This window comes from Panthera tigris, chromosome A2, assembly GCF_018350195.1.
Source record: "Panthera tigris isolate Pti1 chromosome A2, P.tigris_Pti1_mat1.1, whole genome shotgun sequence".
In the NCBI taxonomy this organism is placed as follows: Eukaryota; Metazoa; Chordata; class Mammalia; order Carnivora; family Felidae; genus Panthera; species Panthera tigris.
The window spans coordinates 56,979,057-57,004,073 of NC_056661.1; the positions used below are offsets into that span (position 1 = coordinate 56,979,057).

The 25,017-nt window shown below is 42.8% G+C and overlaps 1 protein-coding gene across 2 annotated transcripts in view; it reads left to right on the forward strand.

Moving 5' to 3' along the window:
* The first annotated feature begins 10,215 nt into the window (after positions 1-10,215).
* Positions 10,216-25,017, forward strand: part of RPN1 (ribophorin I) — a 30,630-nt gene continuing 15,828 nt past the window's right edge. Inside the window, exons 1-4 of one of the 2 annotated variants that reach the window (XM_042962218.1) lie at positions 10,670-10,940; positions 11,604-11,726; positions 13,926-13,990; positions 18,575-18,881. In XM_042962218.1, coding sequence (XP_042818152.1) covers positions 11,655-11,726; positions 13,926-13,990; positions 18,575-18,881 — 444 coding nt within the window. In that variant the 5' untranslated portion in view covers positions 10,670-10,940; positions 11,604-11,654. Of the gene's footprint in view, positions 10,541-10,669; positions 10,941-11,603; positions 11,727-13,925; positions 13,991-18,574; positions 18,882-25,017 lie in introns of those variants that run through there. The other variant, XM_042962217.1, reaches the window with a different exon arrangement.

A 25,017-nucleotide genomic window follows, 5' to 3' on the forward strand; every position in this document is an offset into this window, starting at 1 on the left:
TAGTAATGACATAACATCAGCAACCCCGTTGCCAGGCACATTGGTATCTTAATTTACGCTACAACTCTATGAGGTAGGTATTTGTCAGCATTACCAAGTTCGCGAAATAGCTAGTAGCAATGGCCAGATTGTGGTGGGAGACTGATCTTAACTGTTATACCTACTCTTTGGCAGCAGGACCTTGTTGGAGTAATGTGCTAAAAAGGCAGTAAAGAAACGGGCTAATCACCATAGTTCTTGTAGCTTTGTTTTGACAGAGGATTCAAAGGTCAGGCTTATGGAAGAGGGAAGAGAAGAGGGTGGGAGGACTGCACCAGAGGGAATGGATGAGAGAGAATAGAACATTTTTTGTCTTGTCTGCACCAGAGGTGAAGAAATGGCTTCGAGCTTGCAGAATGAGAAGTCACGATGGTAGTTGCTATGACACGTTTAGTAGTTACTCTTAGGTGTTAATCCAGCCCCAGAAATGGAGGTTGATGTTGGAAAACTAGGTCCTTTATTCTATTCTGGCAACGTTTACTTACCTATAAAACTGGGGTAATAGGAATCCCTGTCCTAGCCACCTAGCCAGATTGTTTTGAGAGAGAGTTTTGGTGTCCAACCCTACCATTTGATGTGATTTTCAAGGCGACCCCTGTGTTGGCAACGCTACCTACTGGTGGAGGGAATGTGCATCTTTACAGCCTCAATAGAAGCCAAACTGGCAGTGTCTGTTAATACAGAAGTAATTCTTTCCACGAATCTTTTGATCAGCCACATAAAGGCCATAAAGGAAATTATTTTACAGGCGTATGCCCTATGTGCACAGACATGTGTACAAAGAGATAACAATCCAGCATTGTTTGAAGAGCAAAAGCTTGGAAACAACCTAATTGTTCATCACTAGGGGATTGGTTAGATTTAAAACATATGACCTATCTATGTGACAATGTGACCTATCTATATGACCCATCTATGTGCAGCTCTTAAAAAGAACAAAGCGGTGCTGTTACGGAATGAGCTCCAAGATTATATTTATCACATATAATTATGATGGCATTTGGCTGCAAATAATAGAACATTCTTCTACTGCCGCTTAAACAGACAAGTGTCCATCTATTGCAAGTAGTAAATAATCCAAGCATAGTTAGAGCTGAGGCTTGTATGGGTATGGTGTGCCTTCAGGGATGTAGACCCTTTTTTTTAATGCAAAAAAGTTTTCTGACTGCGAGCCACATATAAAAAAGTACATAAATCATTAACGTGCAATGTAGTAAATTATTGTAACGTGAACGCCTATGTAACCACTGCCTCGGCTGAGAAAGAGAATGCTGCCTGCATTCCCAGAAACTCCCCGTTTTGCTCCTTTACCCCCTGTGCTGGAAGATCCCCAGTAGGTGTGCTTCATTCTAATCACAGTGCACACAGCAAAATCCACGGCAGGAACGCCATTCAGGCCAGCACTGAGCTCCAGCACGGCCATGGATTTGTGGCCCAACCAGTCAGAGACGTTGATGATAGTCAAGAAATAGGACACAGGAATAAAGTAATTTCCTCAAGTTCTGGTGCCCTCAACACTGGGCCTAACCGTGGTGGACCCAGTGGGGACACGTCTTCTGTGCCAGGGGAGACAAAGCAGATGTATGGAGCCAGGCCTGTGATGTTTCTGAGAACCAGCTGAGGGTCGTTGGAGGAAGGCCGTGGGCTGAGGGCTGAGTATCTCATCCTGTGTATGGCCCACCTTGCTGCATTGGTCCACATGCTTGTGGTCGTGGCAGAACTCTAGCCTGGACAGGGCCAGAAAAACAGGGTGGGCAGCAGTATGACCAGGAAGATGTAGCGGAAGGCACTGTCTGATGCTGCCATGCCGTGGAGTTGGCACTGGTCATGGGCAGGGAGATGATCATCAGGCACTGGCGGCTTATGATAAGAAACATGTAGTTGCCAACCAAGGAGAATGGGCTGTCCTGCAAAGTGGCACTGAAAGAGTCCAAGTGCACGACCTTGATCATGGCGGTAGTGGAGAATGGCATGGTTTCCAGGTGCCCCTCCACCAATATGGCAATGAGTATTTAAACAGCAGGATGGCTACTTGGCTGCCTGGGACTCACAGACTGAAAGATCTTCCTGAGCAGGGAGAAATTGAAGTAGTGAAGGACGGTAGGAGCATTGTGGCAAATAGGGTCAGGACATTGCTGATGAGAGTTGAGGAAGCTTCTGTCCAGAGGGGCCAACTGGGAACTAGATGACGAATGAACATACCTGCTAAGCTAAACGAGGCCAGCAACACGTTGAAGGTTATATGCCCAGATGGTTTATGAAGCACCCAGAGGTGGTTATGGAGACATTCCGGGGAAGCATGGTCCCTAGGCCCCATGTGAAGAAGCCAACCCACATAGCCTTGTTCCTTGCCTGTGGCTGGTGATGGTTTGCCATGGTGAGGGTGTTCTTGTACCACCCGGCTATCAGATCTGTCATTCAGGAAGTTGACTGAGGTTGGGCAGGACCTGGGAGACAGTACTGGCTTTGTCTCAGGAGTCTGGCAGCCTGACTCTCTTGGAGGATTCCTACTTGTCAGGCTCTTCATAAGAAGGAGGAGAGCTGGAACTCTTTGGTACTTCCAAGATCCACAGCACCTACTTCCCAAGTAAGATGTTACAAATAAACAGTGATTTTAGGGATTTTTAGATATCATTACCTGCTCTATCTGCCTCAAATCATCACTTAGACCACGTCCAATTCCAATAGGGTAGCTTTCTGTTTCTGGAAATTGGATACATTCCAGGTCTTCAGGACTCTGTGAAGTGCAAAGATAACTTCACATCTGTTACCAGCTCCTACATTGGTTTATTAGTTAGCGCCTCAACAGGGATGTATTTAATACTTAATTAAGAGCAAGTATGAGTCACATTTTTCTTCCTTATCATCATATCATCGTCGTTGTCATTGTCATCATCATCATCATGATATCCTGGGTGAGAATCCAGTACCTAGAGAAGGTGCTGTTTCTGTCCATGGGAAAGACACAAGGTTTGTTTGTGCAGGTGTGCAAATGCACATATGTTATTGTCTTGTTGTAGAAGAAATAGGGAAGCCTTTTCCTATTTTTCTACGATTAAGAGATTGAAATTCCACAATGTCCCTCTTAAACTTATGAGTAACATTCATGCAGGACAACACAAACCAAAACGAACAGGAACGTCAGACCTTTGCACTTTTGTCCACATAATATGCACAATTATTGCTTTATGCAGTTGTCTTTTAAGTCAGAGGAAAAAGGGGTACCTGGGTGGCTCACGTGGTTAAGTGTGTGATTCTTGATTTTGGCTCAGGTCAAGATCCCAGGGTCGTGGGATCAAGCCCCATGTCGGGCTCCGTGCAGGGTGTGGAGCCTGCTTGGGATTTTCTCTGCCTCTCTCTCTCTCTCTCTCGCTCTCTCTCGCTCTCTCTCGCTCTCTCACTCACTCACTCTCACTCTCTCAAATAATAAAAAAAAGTACATCAGAGGAAGGAAAGAGCAGAGCTACAAATAAAAAGTTTCTTTATTTTTTCATTTGGAATTGAATTACTGACTAGTGTCATTTCATTTTAGCCCGAGAAATTCCCTTTAATGTTTCTTGTAGCGCATGTCTGCTAGTAACAAATTTTCTTAAAAAAAAAAAAATTGGGGCACCTGGGTGGCTCAGTCGGTTGAGCATCCGACTTCGGCTCAGGTCATGATCTCACAGTTTGTGGGTTCGAGCCCCACATCAGGCTCTGTGCTGACCGCTTGCTCAGAGCCTGGAGCCTGCTTCAGATTCTGTGTCTCCTTCTCTCTCTGCCCCTCCCCCGCTGACGCTTTGTCTCACTCTGTTTCTCAAAAATAAATAAATGTAAAAAAATAAATAAAAAATTTGTTTATTTTTTTGGGGGGAGGGGCAGACAGAGAGGGAGACAGAGAACCCCAAGCAGACTCAGTGCCATTAGCTCAGAACCTGACATGGGGCTTAATCTCATGACCAAGAGACAATGACCTGAGCCTAGATAAAGAGCCGGATGCTTAACCAACTGAGCCACCCAGGCACTCCTGTTAGTGACAGATTTTCTTAGTTTTTGTTCATCTAGAAAACTCTTAGTTTCTCTTTCATTTTTATTCTATTACAGTATTTCATTCATTGATTTTTTTGGATATTAAACCAAAGAATGAAAATTCTTGGGGAGAAGTCCATTTCATCATGATGTATAATTCTTTTCATACATTACTTGATTTTGTTTGCTAATATGTTGTTGAGAACACTTGCATACATATTTATAAAATATATTGGTTTATAGACTCTTGTGATGTCTTTGGTTTTGTTGTTAGGGTAACACTGGCCTTATAAAATGAGTTGAGAAGTGTTCCAGAGGCTGTAAGTGTTTGTGTTTTTATAGCTTTCACCAGTTTTACCCCAAAGGTCAGATGACCTCCTCATGTCATGCTGGAAGTCAGCCCTTCACCCATGTTCTTCATTTAAAAACATTTTTTTAATGTTTATTTTTGAGAGAGAGAGAGACAGAGAGACGAGTGGGGGAGGGGCTGAGAGAGAGGGAGACACAGAATCCGAGGCTGGCTCGAGGCCCCGAGCTGAGCTGTCAGCACAGAGCCCGACACGGGCTCGAACTCACAAGCTGCAAGATCATGACCTGAGCTGAAGTCGGACACTCAACTGACTGAGCCACCCAGGCGCCCCATGTTCTTCATTTTTTTCATTAAAAAAAAATTTTTTTTTAACGTTTATTTATTTTTGAGACAGAGAGAGACAGAGCATGAACGGGGGAGGGTCAGAGAGAAGGAGACACAGAATCCGAAACAGGCTCCAGGCTCTGAGCTGCCAGCCCAGAGCCCGACGCGGGGCTCTAACTCACGGACTGCGAGATCATGACCTGAGCCGAAGTCGTCCACTCAACCGACTGAGCCACCCAGGCGCCCTTGTTCTTCATTTTTTGAAGGATATTTTGTTCCTAAAAATTCCTGGTTTACAGCATTTTTTCTTTTTAGCCTTTTGAGGGCATCCCAATGCTTTCTGGCCTCCATGATTTCTGATGGGAAATCTGTTAAGCTTATGAAAGATTCCTTGTGCGTGGTGAATCATCTCTGCCTTGCTACTTTCAAGATTCTCTTTTTGTGTTTGCCTTTTGTTCACTTGATTATGATGTGTCTAGGTATGGATTGCTTTGAATTTATCCTGCTTGGACAATTGTTCTCATACTTTGCTTTAGTTCTTTGAACATATTTAAATAAATGTTTTTAGGGTTGCCCGGGTGGCTCAGTCGGTTGAGCGTCCGACTTTGGCTCAGGTCATAATCTCTAGTTGTTGTTGCAACAGTTTGTTTAGCGACTTTCATGAAGGAGATCTGTGTTTTTTGTCACGTGTGGCCAGTGAAGTCTCTGATCAGTTAGCTTAGTGGTCAGCTAATGCTTAAACAGAGATTTCATTAAGTGCCTGGAACCATTAAATCTCCCAGGCTTTGCCGAGAGGCTATGTGTGTATGTCGGCCACAACTTCAATGCTCATGAAGGCAGTTTACAGCCCCACCTTATCCTTCATTTACTGTTTCCACACAGCCTCACCTAGCCAGAAGTGAGAGCTTAGAGTCTTCTGAGGTATTTTTTGGGCATGTGTGCAGCCCTACACGTCCTTCTGGTTTCCAAGAAGATGGGACATCTCATTCCTCTGTTCAAAATATTGATTTTGACCATTTCCCCCCAGTTCTCAGTGTATTTACGAGGTGTTTTGGAGGTCCTCACTTCGCCATTCCTGCTAATGTTGTCTTATCCATGTAGTATTTACAAAAGTCTTTACTTTTCACCTCTCGACAGATGACCACGTAAGATGTTTTTAATTTTTGGTCACTGCAAACAAAGCTCTATGAACATTTTTGTCTGTCTCTCTGGGCAGATGTGCTCACATTTCTCTAGCATATATATCTGGAAGTAGAATTGCTAGCCCTTGGGTGTGCACATCTTTGGTAGGTGATGCCAAACTGTTTTCTTAAGTGGTTATACCAAATTAGAGCAGAGTATGAGAGTTCCCCTTGATCCACATGCCCACCAGCAGCTGGTATTCTGAGACTAAAAGTCTTGCCAGTTGGTGAGTATATAGTGGCATCTTCTTGTGGTTTTAATATACATTTCCCTAATTACTAATGATACTGTATGCCTTTCATCCTTTGTTTTTTTTAGTTTATTTTTAAATTTATTTTGAGAGAGAGGGCACGTGCACATGCCATGCAAGTGGGGGGAGGGGCAGAGAGCGAGAATGAGAGAGAGAGAGAGAATCCCCAGCGCTGCCAGTGCAGAGCCTGATGCAGAGCTCAAACTCATGAATCGAGAGATCATGACCTGAGCCAAAGTCAGACACTTAACTCACTGAGCCACCCAAGCGCCCCTGCCTTTCATCCTTATTGTCCATTTGAGTAATTCTTCTTTTGGAAGTGCCTGGTCAAATAAGCAATTCTTCTGCTTATTTTTCTACTGTCTTGTCTTTGTCTTATTAATTTGTATTTTTGTATATATTTTCGATATGAATCCTCTGTCTGTTAGATGTGTTCCAGTGACCATCTCCCACTCTATGGGTTGTGTTTCACTTAATGGCATCTTTTGAAAAATCTTTTTTTTTTTTTTTTTTTGAGTTCTGGATTTGTAGAAGAGTTGGAAAGAGTAGCAGAGAGTGTTCTGGTCTGATCTCAGACTGTCTGCACAGCTGTTAGTGTGCCCCTCTCATCCTTCACCCAGCTTTCCCTTGTGTGATCCTCTTGTGTAATAATAGAATGGGAGTGGGCATCATTTTTTGTAAAGATCTCTGAGAGTAAGTGGTTTAGGCTTTGTGGGCCACACAGTCTCTGTTGCAACTGCACAACTCTGTTTTGTAGTGTGAAAGTGGTCATAAATCATATGTAAATGAATGGGTGTGACTATGTTCCAATCAGACTTCATTTACAGAAACAGGTGGTTGGCCTACAGGCCATAGTTTTTAGACTCGTGCTCTGTAGGGAAGGAGCATGCTCTCTTCTTCCCCCTTCTCTCTTCCCATTAGGCAGAATATAGACATTATGAGGAAGCAGAGGCAGCCATCTTGGTTCATAACATGGAAGCCATGTGTTAAGGATGGGTGAGTAATCTTATTGAAGGAAGCTGGGTTCCTGGGCTCCATAGGATTATTACATGAGAGATAAACATTCTTCTTGTTTAATCCATTGTTGTTTGGGAATTTTCTAAGAGCAGTTTGCACTGCATACTACTATGCCCATTTTGAGTGGGGTTTCTATCTCGTGCCACCAAAAGAGTTTTGACTAATACACATGACAATAGGAATTTGGGATCTAAATAAAAGAACTGTCCTGAACATTCTTCTATGGGTAATTGATAGGCTCAGTGTTTGACCTTGTTTTCTGTAATATCTGGGTAGTTCTGTCTTTCCAAAATAAGGGAATAGTAAGGAAGGTTCCCTGATCTTGCTAATGTGCAGAGTGTTATTTCTTAAACTCACTTGAGTGAATGGAAACACTTCTCTGTACCTTTTTAGTGAGCATCTGCAACACCACATGCACATCATGGGAAAGGATGAATTACAGTTTGGTGTTCCCCTTGCCTGTAAAGAAAGACAGGTATATAGACTACCTAGTAGGGGACACAGAGGTAAGAGGGATTAATTGTGTGTGTGTGTGTGTGTGTGTGTGTGTGTGTGTGTGTGTAAAATTCATGAATTGTTCTCAGATGATTTTAATTTTTTTAAATTTATTTTTGAGAGAGAGACAGAGTGCAAGTGGGCGAGGGACAGAAAGAGAGGGAGACAGAGTCTGAAGCAGGCTCCAGCTCTGCGCTGTCAGCCCAGAGCCCAGTACGGAGCTTGAACCCACGGACCGTGAGATCACAACCTGTACTGGTCATGTGACTATCTTTGTGACTATCTTTGCCAGGAAACCAAAGAAATGGGAGCAGCAGTTGCCTCCTAGGAGTAGGACTAGAAGAACAGAAGATGAAGACTGACCTGGTACCCTTTGTGGTTGCCTCCCTCCAAAATGGTCCCCAACTATCTCTGTCTGCCTCCTGGTACCATGGCCTTGCATAATCCCTTCCTACGCTGCACTATGGTTTGGTCTGTCACCAATAGAATATGGCAGAAATGATGGTATGTCATTTCTGAGGTTACATTTGATAAGAGAGAAAACTGAGAGGGAAGCCATTTTAGATTTCTTTCTGTGTCAGCCTGACATAAACTTTGTTTAAACCAAGGCCCAGTTGATGGCCCGCCATACATACATGGCATTGTGCACCTACTTTGTAAATGAGTAGCTTGAGGGAAAACCATCTTGTCCTCAAGATAGCTTTCAGTGCTCCTACTCCCTGCATTTCTTGATGTTAAAACTTGTGATTTTTGTCTATGCGAATCTATAATCTTCTGATCTTTTACAAGGTGTAAAAAAATATATAACCCTGTGAAAGCTGTTCATTCTCTGGAACATCGTCTTCCCTGCGAAGAGTGTGTTTCCTGGGCAGCTGCCCTAACTTGGGATCTAAGAAAACCCTCTGTCTTAATTTTAGAGATTCTAAAAGGTTGGCTCATTTGGCATCAACACATTGCAGAAGACACTCTGGCTTCTGTCTTGGTCGCTGTCTCTGACACCTCCTGCCAATAACCACATGAGTGAGCCATTAGTTGGGCTACAGTCTCTGAAGACTTGAGTGGGGCAGGAGGTGCCCCAAGTGCTCTAAGCTCACTTAACTGGTGTTGGCAAGAGAAATGAGAGAGAGTGAGGGAGTAGACTGTGACCAACATAAAAGATACCCAGGGACAATGGAATGTCTGAAACTCCAGGATAATTCAGGGATCTTTGCCCTGTCACTTGGTGGAAAAAATCAAATTGTTTTTTTTCATTTGGGACCTGGTGGATGGCCCTAGATTTGCAATAGACTCTGCCAAAGCAACTTCCCTGTATTGCGGTTAATGCTATCCATTCTGGCATTTTTGATGGAGAGTTAGGAGATTGGCTTCCTAGTGTGAGGTCTGCTCTTCGATAGCTGTATGACTTTGGATAAGCTACCCTCTCTGGAACTGTATTTCAATCTGTGAAATAAGAATTAGATTGGGATCCCTAATGTTTCTTTTTGTCAATGAAGATCTGGGATTTTATTCAAGGGTGTGGGGGTAGTGGAAAGAGCTCCAGTTCAGAAACAGTCCTGGTTTCCAAACAAGTTGGCATTTATTGGCTTTGATACTTGAGTTTAATAATCTACAAAACAGGGATAGTACTTACTAAAAAATGCTTAAGTTTATTTATTTATTTTGAGAGAGTGAGAGAGCGAGCAGGGGAGGGGCAGAGAGAGTGGGAGAGAGAGAGAGAATCCCAAGCAGGCTCTGCACCATCAGCACAGAGCCCAACATGGGGTTCAAACTTATCATGACCTGAGCAGAAATCAAGAGTAGAACACTTAACCAACTGAGCCACCCAGGTGCCCCGTGGGGTAATAATATTTATAATGAAAAGTGTATGTATTCATTCAATATTTATTGACACCCTGGGATCCTGGAATTAACAATCTAGATAACTTTCTGCCTTCAGAGAGATTGCCTTTTGTAATAGTTTCTTACTGCTGCTAATAGATTACCACAAACTTAGTGGCTTAAAACAATACAAATTTATTATTTCTATAGTTCCGGAGGACAGAAGTCTGAAATAGGTCTCACTAGGGTAAAGTCAAAGAATTTTTGGTTTGAGGTTTCTTATGGTTGCGTTGAGGTTATAACGTACATTTTCAGCAATTGACAATACCACAGAAGAGAGGTGTCCTTCTGGGTGTATCAAAGGAGTACATGCTGTCACTAAGTCTTATAATTGGTGATCTTAATCTTGATCACTTGGTTAAGGTGGTGGTTTCTAAGATTCTCCACCATAAACTTATTATTGTTTTCCTTTTTCTAATTACTAAATATTTTATGGGAGATACTTTGGGACCGTGCAGTTAGCCAGTTTCTGCTTAAGCTTTCGCCTAGGGTTTAGTTTCTCCGTTTGCAGAAGACACTGTGGCTTCTGTCTTGGTTGCTGTCGCTCTCTGGAGCAGAAAGCCATTGTTCTCCCAGGAGAGGAGATTGGCAAAGGTGAAGGCGTGTGCAGTCGGGCGCCCCGCAGGCCTCCCGTTGCCCTGGAGACGGGGTCCTTCCTCCGTGGGCGCCGCCATCTTGTGGCGCCAGCCCGGGCCCAATGAGCAGCTGCACGGTGGCCGGAGGCGGGGCGGCGGCGGCGGCGCTCCGCGCGGCCTGCGGCTCAGCTCGTCCCGGTCATGGAGGCGCCCGCCGCCCGCCTGCTACTGCTTCTGCTGCTCGGGGCCTGGGCCCCGGCGCCGGGCAGCGCCTCCCCGGAGGCACCGCTGCTGGTCAACGAGGACGTGAAGCGCACGGTGGACCTCAGCAGCCATCTGGCCAAGGTGACGGCCGAGGTGGTCCTGGTGCACCCGGGCGGCGGCTCCTCGTCCCGCGCCGCCTCCTTCCTCCTGGCCCTGGAGCCCGAGCTCGAGGCCCGACTGGCGCACCTCGGGGTACAGGTGAGTGCGAGCGGGCCTCGGGTGCCGCGCCCCTCCCGGCCTCGGAGGAAACGCGGAGCCGTGGGCGTCTGCGCGCGCTCGTTCCGCCGCCTCGGACACGTCAGCGTAAGGCTGCTGGAGAGCGGCCGCCGCCCACGTGGGCAACCGCCCCGACCGCGGTCCCCTAGTCCTCACCGCGGGCCCCTCCTGGGCCGCCGGGCGGACCCCGCGGCTGGCCTCGGGCCGTGCGAGCCCCCCAGTCCGGGGAAGCCAGGGGAGGGGCCGCCTCTGGAAGGGCCTGACGGGGCGCGGGAGTGCAGCAAACTTGTCGTGTCCCACGACTTGACGCGGGAGCCCAACTGGAGGACCAAGACGTGAGCCCAGATGGGTATCATTCCCTTAATTCGGTGTCTGGCCCATTGTAGGTGCTTCGTTCTAGCCATCATCCCGTACAATCAGAAATGTAACATTGCGTGTTTTCCCGTTTGTAATTTGAAACCGTTGTTGTAATGTACTTAAGGTTGCTAAGAATGCTTTTTAAATTTTGTCCCTCTCCTTAAAGTTATTTTAAAAAGGCATATAGGTAATGAAACCTCTTTTGAACTGTACAGAAAGGTACAGTCCCAATTCACTCCCTTCCCCCTACCGGTTCTCATTCTTGCACTTACCAGTATAGGGCTTGGAAGTTTGCTATTGTTCTTGTTCACGGCGTTTCAGTGAACACTTTTACAACTCGAGGAAAGGAAACGTTGGCTTACGTAGTCATAGGTTTGGCTTTTTATTGCTATTTTCATTAAACAACATCCGTTAAGTGATTACCCAATTATTTGTTGCGAGGAGAATAGTCATTACAGTGTCATATTGTAAGTACACCTTCCTCTCTGACCGAATCTGGAGCTATAAAGCTGGGTTTATAGAGATCATACTTCTGAAACGACTCCTGTTCCCTTTTGTGCCTTGTCCATGATGGAACGCACGGTTTTACTCAAAGGTGTGTGTAAAGATGGATCAAAACTTCATTTAAGTTGGTGCTGCCACCTTTGAATGTTTTGAATGCTAAATCCCATTCTTTTATTCAAACTAGTCCTGATTTATTGAAGTTGCCACGAGACGGTAGCAGAAGCCGTCTGCCATCATGCTGGAGAATGCTTTTGAGCAAGCTAGATTACCGTACCACATGTCTTACTGGCAGTCTGCTTTGTGTTGGGTAGGTCGTTTAAGTGCATTCTCTTTAACCCTCACAACGACCCTTTGAGGTGTGTGTAGGCCTACTGCAGGTGAGGAGTGCAGTCTAGGAGTTATTTAAACCTCCCTGTGTCAGGTTTTAGAGCAATGAGTGAACCTGGGCTTAGGTTAGTTTCAAACGTTGTGTGCTCTTCGCTTTACCACGTTGCCTCATTTGGTCCAGATGTCTCTGTGGTAGGGTTGTTTTGGGATGTAAGAGCGGCAGTCACATTACCAAATTTATTCAAAATCATTTAATTTCGTAGTTTCATGAGAGGCACAAGTTAAATGGAGGTATGTGTTCCCTTATACTCCTGTCCCAATGGGAAGTGTAACTGGACGTTACACTTAGCAAAGAGGGTGTGTTCTCTTCAACGGTTGACTTGGAGGCGTTGGTGAGATGGCCAGAAGTTTTTTCAGTAGGTTATCTTCAGCCCTCCATGTAGAATATCAGGAACTGGTTTGAAGGGACAATGGTGATTACTGATGAGGAGCTAGTGGTTCCTCATCTTAGTACCAGGACCCATCTTAGTATTTGTCCTGTCGTATGACCCTATATTTGAGATCTTTTGTCTCTCTGATCTTTTATTAATTAATATCTTTTATTAAGACAAATCAACATATAATTGAATAGTGATAAGCACGAGTGTACTAGAATGTTACCATTGTGATAAAATTCCAAAGTGATGAAATTTGTTTTTATTAGCCTGTAGAGCTTTATTGAGGATGGCTGTATAATTACTTTTAGGCATTTTATTTATTATTATCTTTTTTTTTTTTTAAAGGATTTTATTTTTAATCCCTATACCCGAAGTGGGGCTGGGACTTACAACGCTGAGATCAGGAGTTGCATGCTCTACCCACTGAGGCAGCCAGGCACCCCTTTTTATTTACTTATTTATTTATTTATAAAATGTTTACTTATTTTGAGAGAGAGAGCGCGTGTGCAGTAGGGGCAGAAAGAGAGGGAGAGAGAATCCCAAGCTGCGCAGAGCCTGACTTGGGCTCTAGTCTCGCTAACCATGATCACATGAACCATGAGATCATGACCTGAGCCAAAATCAGGGGTCAGAGGCTTAACTGACTGAGCCAGCCCGATGCCCTAGGCATTTAAAAATATTAAAAATAGGGGCTCCTGGGTGACTCAGTTGGTTAAGCATCTGACTTTGGCTCAGGTCACGATCTCACGGTTTGTGAGTTCAAGCCCCACGGGCGCTGTGCTGACAGCTCAGAGCCTGGAGCTTGCTTCAGATTCTGTGTCTCCCTCTTTCTCTGCCCTCCCTGACTTGTACTCTGTCACTTTTTCTCTAAAAAATAAACATTAAAAAAAATTTAAAAAATGTTAAAAATGGCTTCTTCTTTGTTATAGTTCTGTGTACCCTACTGGGAAAAAGTTCTTCAGCCCAAAAAGTAGTCTTAATTTTTTTTTTTTTTTTTTTTTTTTTTTTTTTTTTTTTAGTAGAGGTTGGGTTGGCAGAGAGATCAGTGTGCATAAGTGTTTTCCTTATAGTCTGTTCTACAGTCTCACGATTCAGGGTGTCTACTCTGGGATAGACCCTGCAGCCTGCTGGAGTTAATATTTTCTTCCTGGTTATACATCTGGTGCAGTGAAGGATAAGAATAAGGGAGTGTGATAAGCAGTGGCTGTTGGCTCCTTCTCCCCAAGGGCTTAGGCCACTGTTGACTTCTTTTATGCAAGTATAACCAGTTTTGGCCCCATGGGAGACTTTTCTACCACAACAGTAAATAATCCTATTTATTTTCTGTGCACATGTGTATTTGAATGTAAATGAAGAAGAAAACATTGCCTTTATATTTGGAAATGTAAAGTGTGAGTATAAATTGTTTTTTAAAGTTTATTTGAGAGAGAGTACCTGCCACAAGCCTAATTTTTATTTATATGTGTGTATTTGATCATTCAGGAGAATGTTAGGTACTTATAGAGCTCATTATACAGCTTATTCAGTGCAAAAGTAAGTCTTTGGCAATGTTCTTATGTTTCAGATGAAAAAAAAAACATTACTGAAACCAGAATTCAGTCTTTAAAAAGTTCTGGTAGTTTGAGTACTTCACTGTGGACATTCTGAGGCAGTTAGTTAATTGTTGACTCAAACTTAGAGACAAAAGACATAAAAAAAAAAAAAAAAAAAAAAAAAGAATAACCTCTTCTGTCCTGTTACAGGTGAAGGGAGAAGATGAGGAAGAGAACAATCTAGAAGTACGAGAAACCAAAATTAAGGGTAAAAGGTAAGCTACCAAACAGAGTATCTGCATATCTTTTTCTTGTTACAGGTTATCAGATCGCGGTAGGAATCATAAGGTAGGATAGTTGCTTCGGAAATAAATACAGTGTTCGGTGTTTTAGAGGCTGTTTCAATTAATATAGTGTGTGGTAGTCTGCTAATCCCTGTGGGGATAGGGATCCCCAGCCAATGGGTGGAGAGCTGGTATGTGAGAACTCCAGGCCGTTGGCCTCAACAAATAGCCACCCATTTGTTGTTGCTACCGTTCTCTTTCCAAAGTGCAGGTAGCTCTTACCCCTTTACCTCTTCTTGAGCCTTCAGGGCACTGAAAGTGATGTTTCTTTGCATGAGGTAGACTGAGCTCTGTGAAGGCTGGGGTTGGGCTTACCTTGTTCTCTGCTTTAACCTCAGCACCCAGCAAGGGGCCTGGCACTTCTTAGTTACTGTAAAACACTTTGTTAAGGATATTTTCCAAAATACATATAAAGCAGGAAGAATTGAATACAGAACCCTCGTATATCTTATCACACAGCTTCAGCAGTTATCAGTATGTTGCATGGTGTATACTGGGCACTGAAATATTTGTTGAATGAATGATGTAGGAAGAAAACATTTTTTATTTTTATTTTACTTATTTATTTAAATTTTATTTTTTTAAAATATACATCCAGGGGCGCCTGGGTGGCTCAGTCGGTTAAGCGTCGGACTTCGGCTCAGGTCATGATCTCACGGTCCGTGAGTTCGAGCCCCATGTCAGGCTCTGTGCTGACAGCTCGGAGCCTGGAGCCTGCTTGGGATTCTGTGTCTCCCTCTCTCTCTGACCCTCCCCTGTTCATGCTTTGTCTCTCTCTGTCTCAAAAATAAATAAACATTAAAAAAAAAAAAAAATTAAAAAAAATAAATAAATAAAATATACATCCAAATTCGTTAGCATATAGTGCAACAATGATTTCAGGAGTAGATTCCTTAGTGCCCCTTACCCATTTAGCCCATCCCCCCTCCTACAACCCCTCCAGTAACCCTCTGTTCTCTGTATTTAAGCATCTCTTATGTTTTGTTCCCCTCCCTGTTTTTATATTATTTTTGTTTCCCTTCATGTTCATCTGTTTTGTCTCTTAAAGTCCTCATATGAATGAAGTCATGTGATTTTTGTCTTTCTCTGACTAATTTCGCTTAGCATAATACCCTCCAGTTCCATCCACATAGTTGCAAATGGCAAGATTTCATTCTTTTTGATTGCCGAGTAATACTCCGTCGTTTATGTATACCACATCTTCTTTATCCATTCATCTGTCGGTGGACATTTGGGCTCTTTCCATACTTTGGCTGTTGTCAATAGTGCTACTATAAACATGGAGGTGCATATGCCCCTTCGAAATGGCATCCCTGTATCCCTTGGATAAATACCTAGTAGTGCAATTACTGGGTTGTAGGGTAGTTCTATCTTTAATTTTTTGAGGAAACCCCCATATTATACTGTTATCCAGAGTGGCTGCACCAGCTTGCATTCCCATATTTTAATTTTTTTAATGTTTGTTTATTTTTGAGAGGGAGCGATAGAGTGCAAGCCGGGGAGGGGCAGAGAGAGAGAGAGGGAGACACCAAATCCGAAGCAGGCTCCAGGCTCTGAGCTGTTAGCACAGAGCCCAACATGGGGCTTGAACTCACGAACCATGAGATCATGACCTGAGCCGAAGTCAGATGCTTAACTAATTGAGCCACCTAGGAGCCCCAAAAGAAATTTTTTAGGTTAGTGATTCTTTTTTTTTTTTTTTTTTAATGTTTATTATTTTGTTTTTGAGGGTGAGAGCGAGCGAGCAGGGGAAGGACAGGGAGAGAGGGAGACACAGATCAGAGGCAGGCTCCAGGCTCTGAGCTGTTAGCACAGAGCCTGACATGGGGCTTGAACTCATGAGCTGTGAGATCATGACTTGAGCCGAAGTCAGACGTTTAACTGAGCCACCCAGGTGCCCCTAGATTAGTGATTCTTAACTGGGGGAGGGAATGGTCATGTCCTGCTCCCACCCTGCCCAGGACATTTGGCAATCTTTGGAGACATTTTTAGTTACAGCTGAGGGGTGCTACTGGCATCTAGTGGGTAGAGCCAGGGATGCTGCTAAACATCTATAATACCCAGGATGAGTCCCTCCTCCCAGCAGAGAGTTCTCCACTCACAAATGCCAGTAGTGCTAAGAAATCCTGTTTGCTCAGGCAAATAGCTTTAGCTTATGCTGCAGTTTATCATAAAAAGAAGAAAAATAATTTGATTCTTAACTAGCAAACCATTGAGCCTTACAGCTATTGGTCCCCATACAATTTAGAAAGTGTTAAGTTCGGTCTCCCTGCTTGGCAGAGGTTTTGTTTGTTTGTTTGTTTCTGTTTTTTTTGTTTGTGTGTGTGGTGTTTTTTTTTTTTTTTTTTTTGCTTGGCAGAGTTTTAAAAACTTTTCTCATTAGTTTTGAATTTTTTAAAAAATGAGGGGCGCCTGGGTGGCTCAGTCGGTTAAGCGTCCGACTTCGGCTCAGGTCACGATCTCACGGTCCGTGAGTTCGAGCCCCGCGTCGGGCTCTGGGCTGACTGCTCAGAGCCTGGAGCCTGTTTCAGATTCTGTGTCTCCCTCTCTCTCTGACCCTCCCCCGTTCATGCTCTGTCTCTCTCTGTCTCAAAAATAAATAAACGTTAAAAAAAATTAAAAAAAAAAAAATGAGAATATGACTTAATTATTGTTTTCTTTCTTTCTTTCTTTCTTTCTTTCTTTCTTTCTTTCTTTCTTTCTTTCTTTCTTTCTTTCTTTCTTTCTCTTTTTTTATGTTTATTTTTGAGACAGAGACAGAATAGGAGCAGGGGAGGGACAGAGAGAGGGAGATAATAGAATCTGAAGCAGGCTCCAGACTCTGAGCTGTCAGCACAGAGCCCGACCTGGGGCTTGAACTCATGGACCATGAGATAATGACCTGAGCTGAAGTCAGACACTTAACTGGCTGAGCCACCCAGGTGCCCCAATAACAGTTTTTTTCTTATGCATTTGCTCATTCATACAAAATTTTATGTAATGGTATATCAATGGGATCATTTTAAATTTATTAATCTATGTAAAGCTTAATGGGAACATTAAACAAGTCATTTATCCTGCAGCCCTAATGCGACCACTGAAATATCTTTGTTCTGATCCGTGAAAAAATCTCCTTATACACCAGTATAGTCAGCTCTGTGCTGTCTGCCCAGCCTTTTATCAACCAGACACCTTCATTAGCTGGTGCTTCTGAGTTGCAGTAAGAATTGATGTTTCTAATGATGACCCTGGAGCACTGAAAGGTTGTTAAAGTGAGATTCAGTTTTGCTGGGACATGTCATGTGAAAAGGTGGGGTTGTGTCACATTGTGTCGATGGGCTGGAGGGAGAAAGAGTTTGGGGGTTAATTAGGGAGAGATGCAATGATCTAGGCAAGGGAGAGTTGCTTGAACTGAGGTGGGCAGCAGTGGAAAGCCAGGAAGGGATGAATTTGAGTGACATTCTAAGGCAGAATTAACCAGATATTGAGGATGGAGTAGAGTGAGGCATCAGAACATGCCAGAGGGTTTGGTTTAGAAATGGTTAGATGGTGGTAATAACAGAGTAAGGAATCAGGATCATGAATGATACAGGTGTGTTCAGTGGTCAGTAGAGCTGTCTAGTGAACATTTGAAAATAGGAGTTTAGTGCTCAGGGCACAGTGTGGGAAGAGAAGCAACTTGAAGCCAAGAATTGGTTAAGACTACCCTCGGAAAAGGTGTAGGGCTTCTATTTTGAGTGGGTACTTTAGAGTAGGGATAGGATGTGTGATGGTGTAACTGATGAACACATGTCAGTTCTTCAAGGTGTGTCAGCAAAAGTGATCCACGTTCTGACCTTGGAGGACAAATTGCATGGAAGCATGTTAAATGCCTTTAATTTTCCACTGACGGTTTCTGAGTCTACCAAAAATTATCTCCTGGCTTAGAAAACTCAGGTTCATTTTTGAGTTAATATCTTCTGGATTTTAGTAGTTTCCAGGGCATCTCTTTTTGTTTAAAATGCTAGTAGCTTAATTTTTATTTTAGTTATTAGAGTGATAACAAGCTCATAAAACGGATTGGAAAAAAATAACAAAATGAAGCTTAACCTCCACGAGACGATTACCATTAACATTTCAGAAACATTCATTGTAATGTTTTTCTTCACATATATTTATATGTTTATACTTTAGGAAGGAATCATACTGTGTTGTTTGTAAACTGATTTCTGTTATTTGCATCGGATGTGGAAATGCTTAATATCTCTACAGATCCAAACATCTTTTTTAGTGGCTGCCAGAATTCCTCTGCTGTAATGCTTTTAGCTATTATCCTGTTGTTGGACTTTTATGTTTTGTACTCCATTATTATTATAAACAACTTTGAAATAATACCCATACATTTGTCTTAAAAGGCTTAAATTAGTAGGTTAAAGGTGATCTCTTGAAGATAACTGCTTTTGTCTTTGGTACAAAATGTTGCTGTGACCTTGAGTTGCTAGCCCGGTTTTCAAAAACCCTTCATCTCTTAATTCTCTTGCCTTGTTCTTCCTCCAGTGGGAGATTCTTCACAGTCAAGCTCCCGGTTGCTCTCGATCCTGGGGCCAAGGTTTCAGTCATCGTGGAGACAGTCTATACCCATGTGCTTCAGCCGTATCCGACCCAGATCACCCAGTCAGAGAAACAGTTTGTAGTGTTCGAGGGGAACCATTATTTCTACTCTCCCTATCCGACTAAGACACAGACGATGCGTGTGAAGCTTGCCTCCCGAAATGTGGAGAGCTACACCAAGTTGGGGAATCCCACGCGCTCTGAGGACGTCCTGGATTATGGACCTTTCAGAGACATCCCTGCTTATAGTCAGGTAGGCTTGTGTGGAGTCCATTCTGTCTCTCTTTCCTTCAGAGAGTCTCTTCTGGAGTGACTGCTAGTTGACTGGCTGTGAAACTACTAGTTTCACCTGCTGTGAAATGACTCCATGGGGGTCACCTTTCTCATTTTGGGAGTACAGATAGGGGTTCGGAGGTTTAGGAGGATTTTTTCAAAAGGCTCTAATAAGGAAAAACATGGCAAATGAACCTTATAAATTTTGCAACTTGGAGTTTTTCAGGCAGTGACACATGAGCTGAGCCGAATTACTGCATAAGAATTTAGGACCTGACAAAGGCTAATATTAGCCAATGACAATGATTACTAGAGATTGCTGAGGTTGAAGGAGACAGAGTTTATCTGCAGGTACTGCAGGAGGTTTCCTAATACCGAACCCCAAATGTAGACAGTAGTGTCTGTACAAATAAGATGGGCCAAGGCAGGTCTCTCCCCTTGGAAGTCTTGCCAACAGATGAAGTGAGATCTCAAACTGCCTGTGGGCAAGTATGCCAGACGGAGAAGAGGAGCTGGACAGAACATGCCTTGTCCATCCCTCTCAAATTTACAATTAGGGTGTATGGGTCCTCTGGACAAAAAGGCCCAGAGTCTTATACTAACAGAACTCCCATCACATGAAATTAAATGTGAGCCCAGAGGCATTAACTTCCTAAATGCATGCAGGCAGTGGAGGAGAAGGGGATTTGGGAAGGGAGAACAACTTGCTGACTGTCTTTTGTCCTGGGCTCTGTAGTTAGTGTATTCAGTATGATCATTCATTTCATTGAATCATAGTTAAAAAACATAGTTAAAATATTTGTTTTTATCCTCTAGGTATAGAGGAGGAAACAGACTCGGTGAAGCTAAATGACTCCTCCAAGACTAGAGTAACAAATAAAGTAGCTTCCAGGGACGGTGGGCAGTTGTGTGTAGCACAGTGTTAGCAAATATACTCACATGAAAAAATAATAATACAAAATAAGGAGGTAGCATTTGGAGAGCTGAAGTGGGGGTTGGGGGAGAAGGACAAGGCATTGTGGGTAGAGGTCTGGAGATGGGAGACCGGGCGCTGTGCTGGCTGGGGTGGCTGCTGGGGTCATAAGGCAGTCTGCCTTACTGAGCCTAGGCGTTGGGCCTTAAATACAGAGGGAGCAGTCAAGGCTTAAAAAAGACTTTGTTGTTACAGGAAAGTTCAAACATATCCAGGAGTATGGAAAATAGTATAAGCTCCCATACACCTATCACTTAGATTCAGTGGTTTTCACAATATTACTGCACTTGAGCGCTCTCTTTTTCCTCTGCTGTAATATTTTAAACCAAATCTTGGGAGGAATCCTGTCATTTCAACCCATGTACTTGTTTATCATCTCTAAAATACATGGAGGAAAAAAAAATAAAATAAAATACATGGAGGAGTGTCCGGGTGGCTCAGTTGGTTAAGTATCCTGACTTTGGCTCAGGTAAAGATCTCATGGTTCATGGGTTCAAGCCCCACATCGGGCTCTCTGCTGTCAGCACAGAGCCTGCTTCGGATCTTCTGCTCCCCTCCCCTTCACTTGCTCTCTCAAAAATAAACATTAAAAAAAAAAAATAACATGGATATTTAAGACTTCTTTTCATCTCTGTGTTTAGAACATATGTTAATGAGGATGTACAGTCAAAATAGTTCTAATGTCACTTGAAATAATTATTTCTTTCTCAGATGTCAGTTTGACATAGTTAGGGCTATTCATTTTGGGTCATTTTCAACTGTTAAGAATTTATTTTAATTTAATTTTATAAAATGATGGTATATTGGGAGAACTTTAGCTTCCACTTTTACCTTCTGTCTGTTCTTGGTGACCATGTATACTAGTTTTTGGTTTATTTTTCTAAATTTTTTTTTTTTTAAGTTTATAAATTTATTTTCGAGAGAGAGAGTGTGAGCAGGGGAGGGAGAGAGAGAGGGAGAGCGAGAATACCAAGTAGGCTCCGTGCTCAGTGCAGAGTCTGATGTGATGTGGGGTTTAATCTCACAATGGTGAGATCATGACCTGAGCAGAAATCAAGTCGGATACCTAACCGACTGGGCTACCCTGACACCCCTCTAATTTTTTTTTCTATGAATATATGTAGACTGTAGTAAATGTATTTATGTTCCCCCATTTCTCTAAAATTAGCACCCTGTGTTTACTGTGGCCCCATGGGTTTTGTGGGGGAGTGAGAGTGACGCTCTGTGATTCCTGGTGTAGTTACCATGTGGATAGAGAGTCCTGGGGGCTCGTACTTCTGGAGCTGAGGGACTGGCCACTCTGTGGGTTGTGTTTCCTCTAACTGCATATTTATTTCTTTTTCTTAAAACTGAGTGACCATTCATTTCATGTTAAGGACAGAGGTTTGTTTATTCTCCTACATAGGCTTTTAAATTTTGAATATTTTGGATTTTTGACTTCATTTTATTTTATTTACTTAACAATTTTTATATATTTTGAAAAGTTTATTCATTTAATACTTCTGAGAGAGAACGCATGTATGTGTGTGCACAAGTGGGGTAGGGGCAGAGAGAGAGAGAGAGGGAGGGAGGGAGACACAGAATCTGAAGCAGGCTCCAGGCTCTTGAACTGTCAGCACAGAGCCTGATGTGGGGCTCAAACTCACAAACTTAGAGATCATGACCTGCACCGAAGTTGGACACTTTACCGACTGAGCCACCCAAGCACCCCTCTTACTTCATTTTAAAATAATAAAATGTTCATGAGATACTTACTTGGCAAATATAGAGGAAAATGTAATGCCAGTTGACATCCACTTTTGACATTGTCGTAACTGAGTCCTTTCTAAGCATAGGGACTTTTTAATGTGGGAATCATATTGTGTATAAAGTATTGCATGATACTTTTGCCTCCTAGGATATTCTGTAAACATTTTACATTACCTTTGTAAACCGTTTTTAATAGCCACTTAAGATCCTATGATTTAGTGTATCTTACAGTATATTTGCCAAGTTTCCTATATGGTGGACAGTTAGGTTTTAAAAAGTTTAATACTATGGCACAAAAACAGACATTCGGATCAATGGAACAGAATAGAGAACCCAGAAATGGACCCCAAACGTATGGCCAACTAATCTTTGACAAAGCAGGAAAGAATATCCAATGAAATAAAGACAGTCTCTTCAAGTGGTGCTGGGAAAACTGGACAGTGACATGCAGAAAAATGAATCTGGACCACTTTCTTAAACCATACACAAAACTAAACTCAAAATGGATGAAAGACCTAAACGTCAGATTTGACCTTGGCCGCAGCAACTTCTTACTCAACATGTCTCTGGAGGCAAGGGAAACCAAAGCGAAAATGAACTATTGGGACCTCATCAAAATAAAAAGCTTCTGCACAGTGAAGGAAACAATCAGCAAAACTAAAAGGCAACCAACGGAATGGGAGAAGATATTTGCAAATGACATATCCGATAAGGGTTAGAATCCAAAATCTGTAAAGAACTTAATCCAACTCAACACCCAAAAGTCAAACAATCCAGTGAAGAAATGGGCAAAAGACAGGAATAGACACTTCTCCAAAGAAGACATCCAGATGGCCAACTGACACATGAAAAAATGCTCAACATCTCTCATCATCAGGGAAATACAAATCAAAACCACAATGAGAGACCACCTCACTCCTGTCAGAATGGCTAACATTAACAACTCAGGCAACAACAGATGTTGGCAAGGATGTGGAGAAAGAGGATCCCTTTTGCACTGCTGGTGGGAATGCAAACTGGTGCAGCCACTCTGGAAAACAGTAGGGAGGTTCCTCAAAGAACTAAAAATAGAGCTACCCTACGACCCAGCAGTTGCACTACTAGGCATTTATCCATGAGATACGGGTGTGTTGTTTCGAAGGGGCACATGCACCCCAATGTTTGTAGCAGCACTGTCAAAAATAGCCAAAGTATGGAAAGAGCCCAGATGTCCATCGACGGATGGATAAAGATGTGGTATATAGATACAATGGAGTATTACTCAGCAATCAAAAAGAATGAAATCTTGCCATTTGCAACTACATGGATGGAACTAGGGGGTATTATGCTAAGTGAAATTAGAGAAAGACAAATGTCATATGACTTCACTCATATGAGGACTTTAAGAAACAAAACAGATGAACATAAGGGAAGGGAAGAAAAAATAATATAAAAACAGGGAGGGGGACAAAACAGAAGAGACTCATAAATACGGAGAACAAACAGGGTTACTGGGGGGGGGTGTGTGTGTGGGGGGGGATGGGCTAAATGGATAAGGGGCATTAAGGAATCTACTCCTGAAATCATTGTTGCACCATATGCTAACTAACTTGGATGTAAATTGAAAAAAAATAAATTATTAAAAAAAAAATAGAACTCAATAGCCAAATTATGAAAGAGCCCAAATAAAGAAGATGTGGTATATATACTCAATGGAATATTACTTGGCAATCAAAAAGAGTGCAGTCTTGCCACTTGCAACAGCGTGGATGGGACTAGAGTGTATTATGCTAAATGAAATACGCCAGTCAGAAAAAGATCAGTCTCATATGATTTCACTCATGTGGAATTTAAGCAGCACAACAGATCAACATAGAGGAAGAGAAGGAAAAATAAGATAAAAATAGAGAGGGAGGCAAACTGTAAGAGGTCTTAAACACAGAGAACAAATTAAGGGTTTCTGGAGGGGAGGTGGATAGGGAAAGGCTAAATGGGTGATGGGCATTAAGGAGGGCACTTGTTGGGACGAGCACTGGGTGTTATATGTAAGTGATGAATCACTGGGTTCTACTCCTGAAACCACTACTACACTGTATGTTAACTAACTTGAATTAAAAAAAAAAAAAGTTTAATACTATAACGTTAATATCTTTGCATATGACTTTTTATATATTGTTAGAGTAGATTTTCTTTTAAATGTTTGTTTATTTTTGAGAGAGAGCAGGGGACAGGCAGAGAGAGAAGGGAGAGAATCTGAAGCAGTCTCCACGCTGCTAGAGAGCCCGATGCGGGGCTCGAACTGACGAACCGTGAGATTGTGATCTGAGCCGAAGTGGGACACTAAACTGACTGAGCCACCTAGGCGCCCCTCTTTTAAAGTTTTTACTTTAATTCCAGTTAGATAACATACGGTGTAGTATTAGTTTCAGGAGTACAATGCAGTGATTAAACCATGCAACACCTAGTGCTCATTGCATCCAGTGTAATCCTTAATCACCTTCACCTATTTAACCCATCCCCCCACCCTCCTCCACTCTGATAGCCACCAGTTCTTTATAGTTAAGAACCTGTTTCTTGGGGTGCCTGGTGGCTCAGTCGGTTAAGCATCCAACTTCAGCTTGGGTCATGATCTCATGGTTTATGTGTTCAAGCCCTGCATGGGTCTTTGTGCTGGCAGTGCCCTTCTTCTCAAAAGGAGAGAGAGAGAGATTGTTTTGTGTTTGTGTTGCTCTCGCTGACTTATTTTGCTAAGCACTATATTATGTTGTGTATGTGTATGCCACATCTCATCCATTCATTGGTTGACAGACACTTGGGCTGATTCCATATCTTGGCTATTGTAAATAATGCTGCTATAAACATAGAGGTGCATGTATCCCTTTGAATTGGTGTTTTTGTATTTTTGGGGTGAGTACCCCGTAGTTTCAGTAGTGCTGGATCATAAGGTAGTTCTGTTTTTAACTTTTTGAGGAACCTCCACACTGTTTTCCAGAGTGGATGCACCAGTTTGCGTTCCCACCAACAGTGCACGCACAAGGGTTCCCTTTTCGCGCATCCTCACCAACACCTGTTTCTTGTGTTGTTGAGTTTAGCCTTTCTCAAGAGTTGTGAGATGATACCTGACTGTAGTTATTTGCATTTCCCTCATGTTGGGTGATGAGCATCTTTTCATGTGTTTGTCAGCCATAGGATAGATTTTCTGAAGTAAAAGTTTTTAAATTAAGGCATATGAACATTTAAAAATGTTTTTTTTGAATGTTTATTTTTGAAAAAGGGCATCCGCACGCACAAGTGGGGGAGGAGGGGGGGTGCTGACACAGAGGATCTGAAGCTGGCTCTATGCTGACAGCAGAGAGCCTGATGTGGGGCACAAACTCACAAACCGCCAGATCACGATCTGAGCTGAAGTCAGATG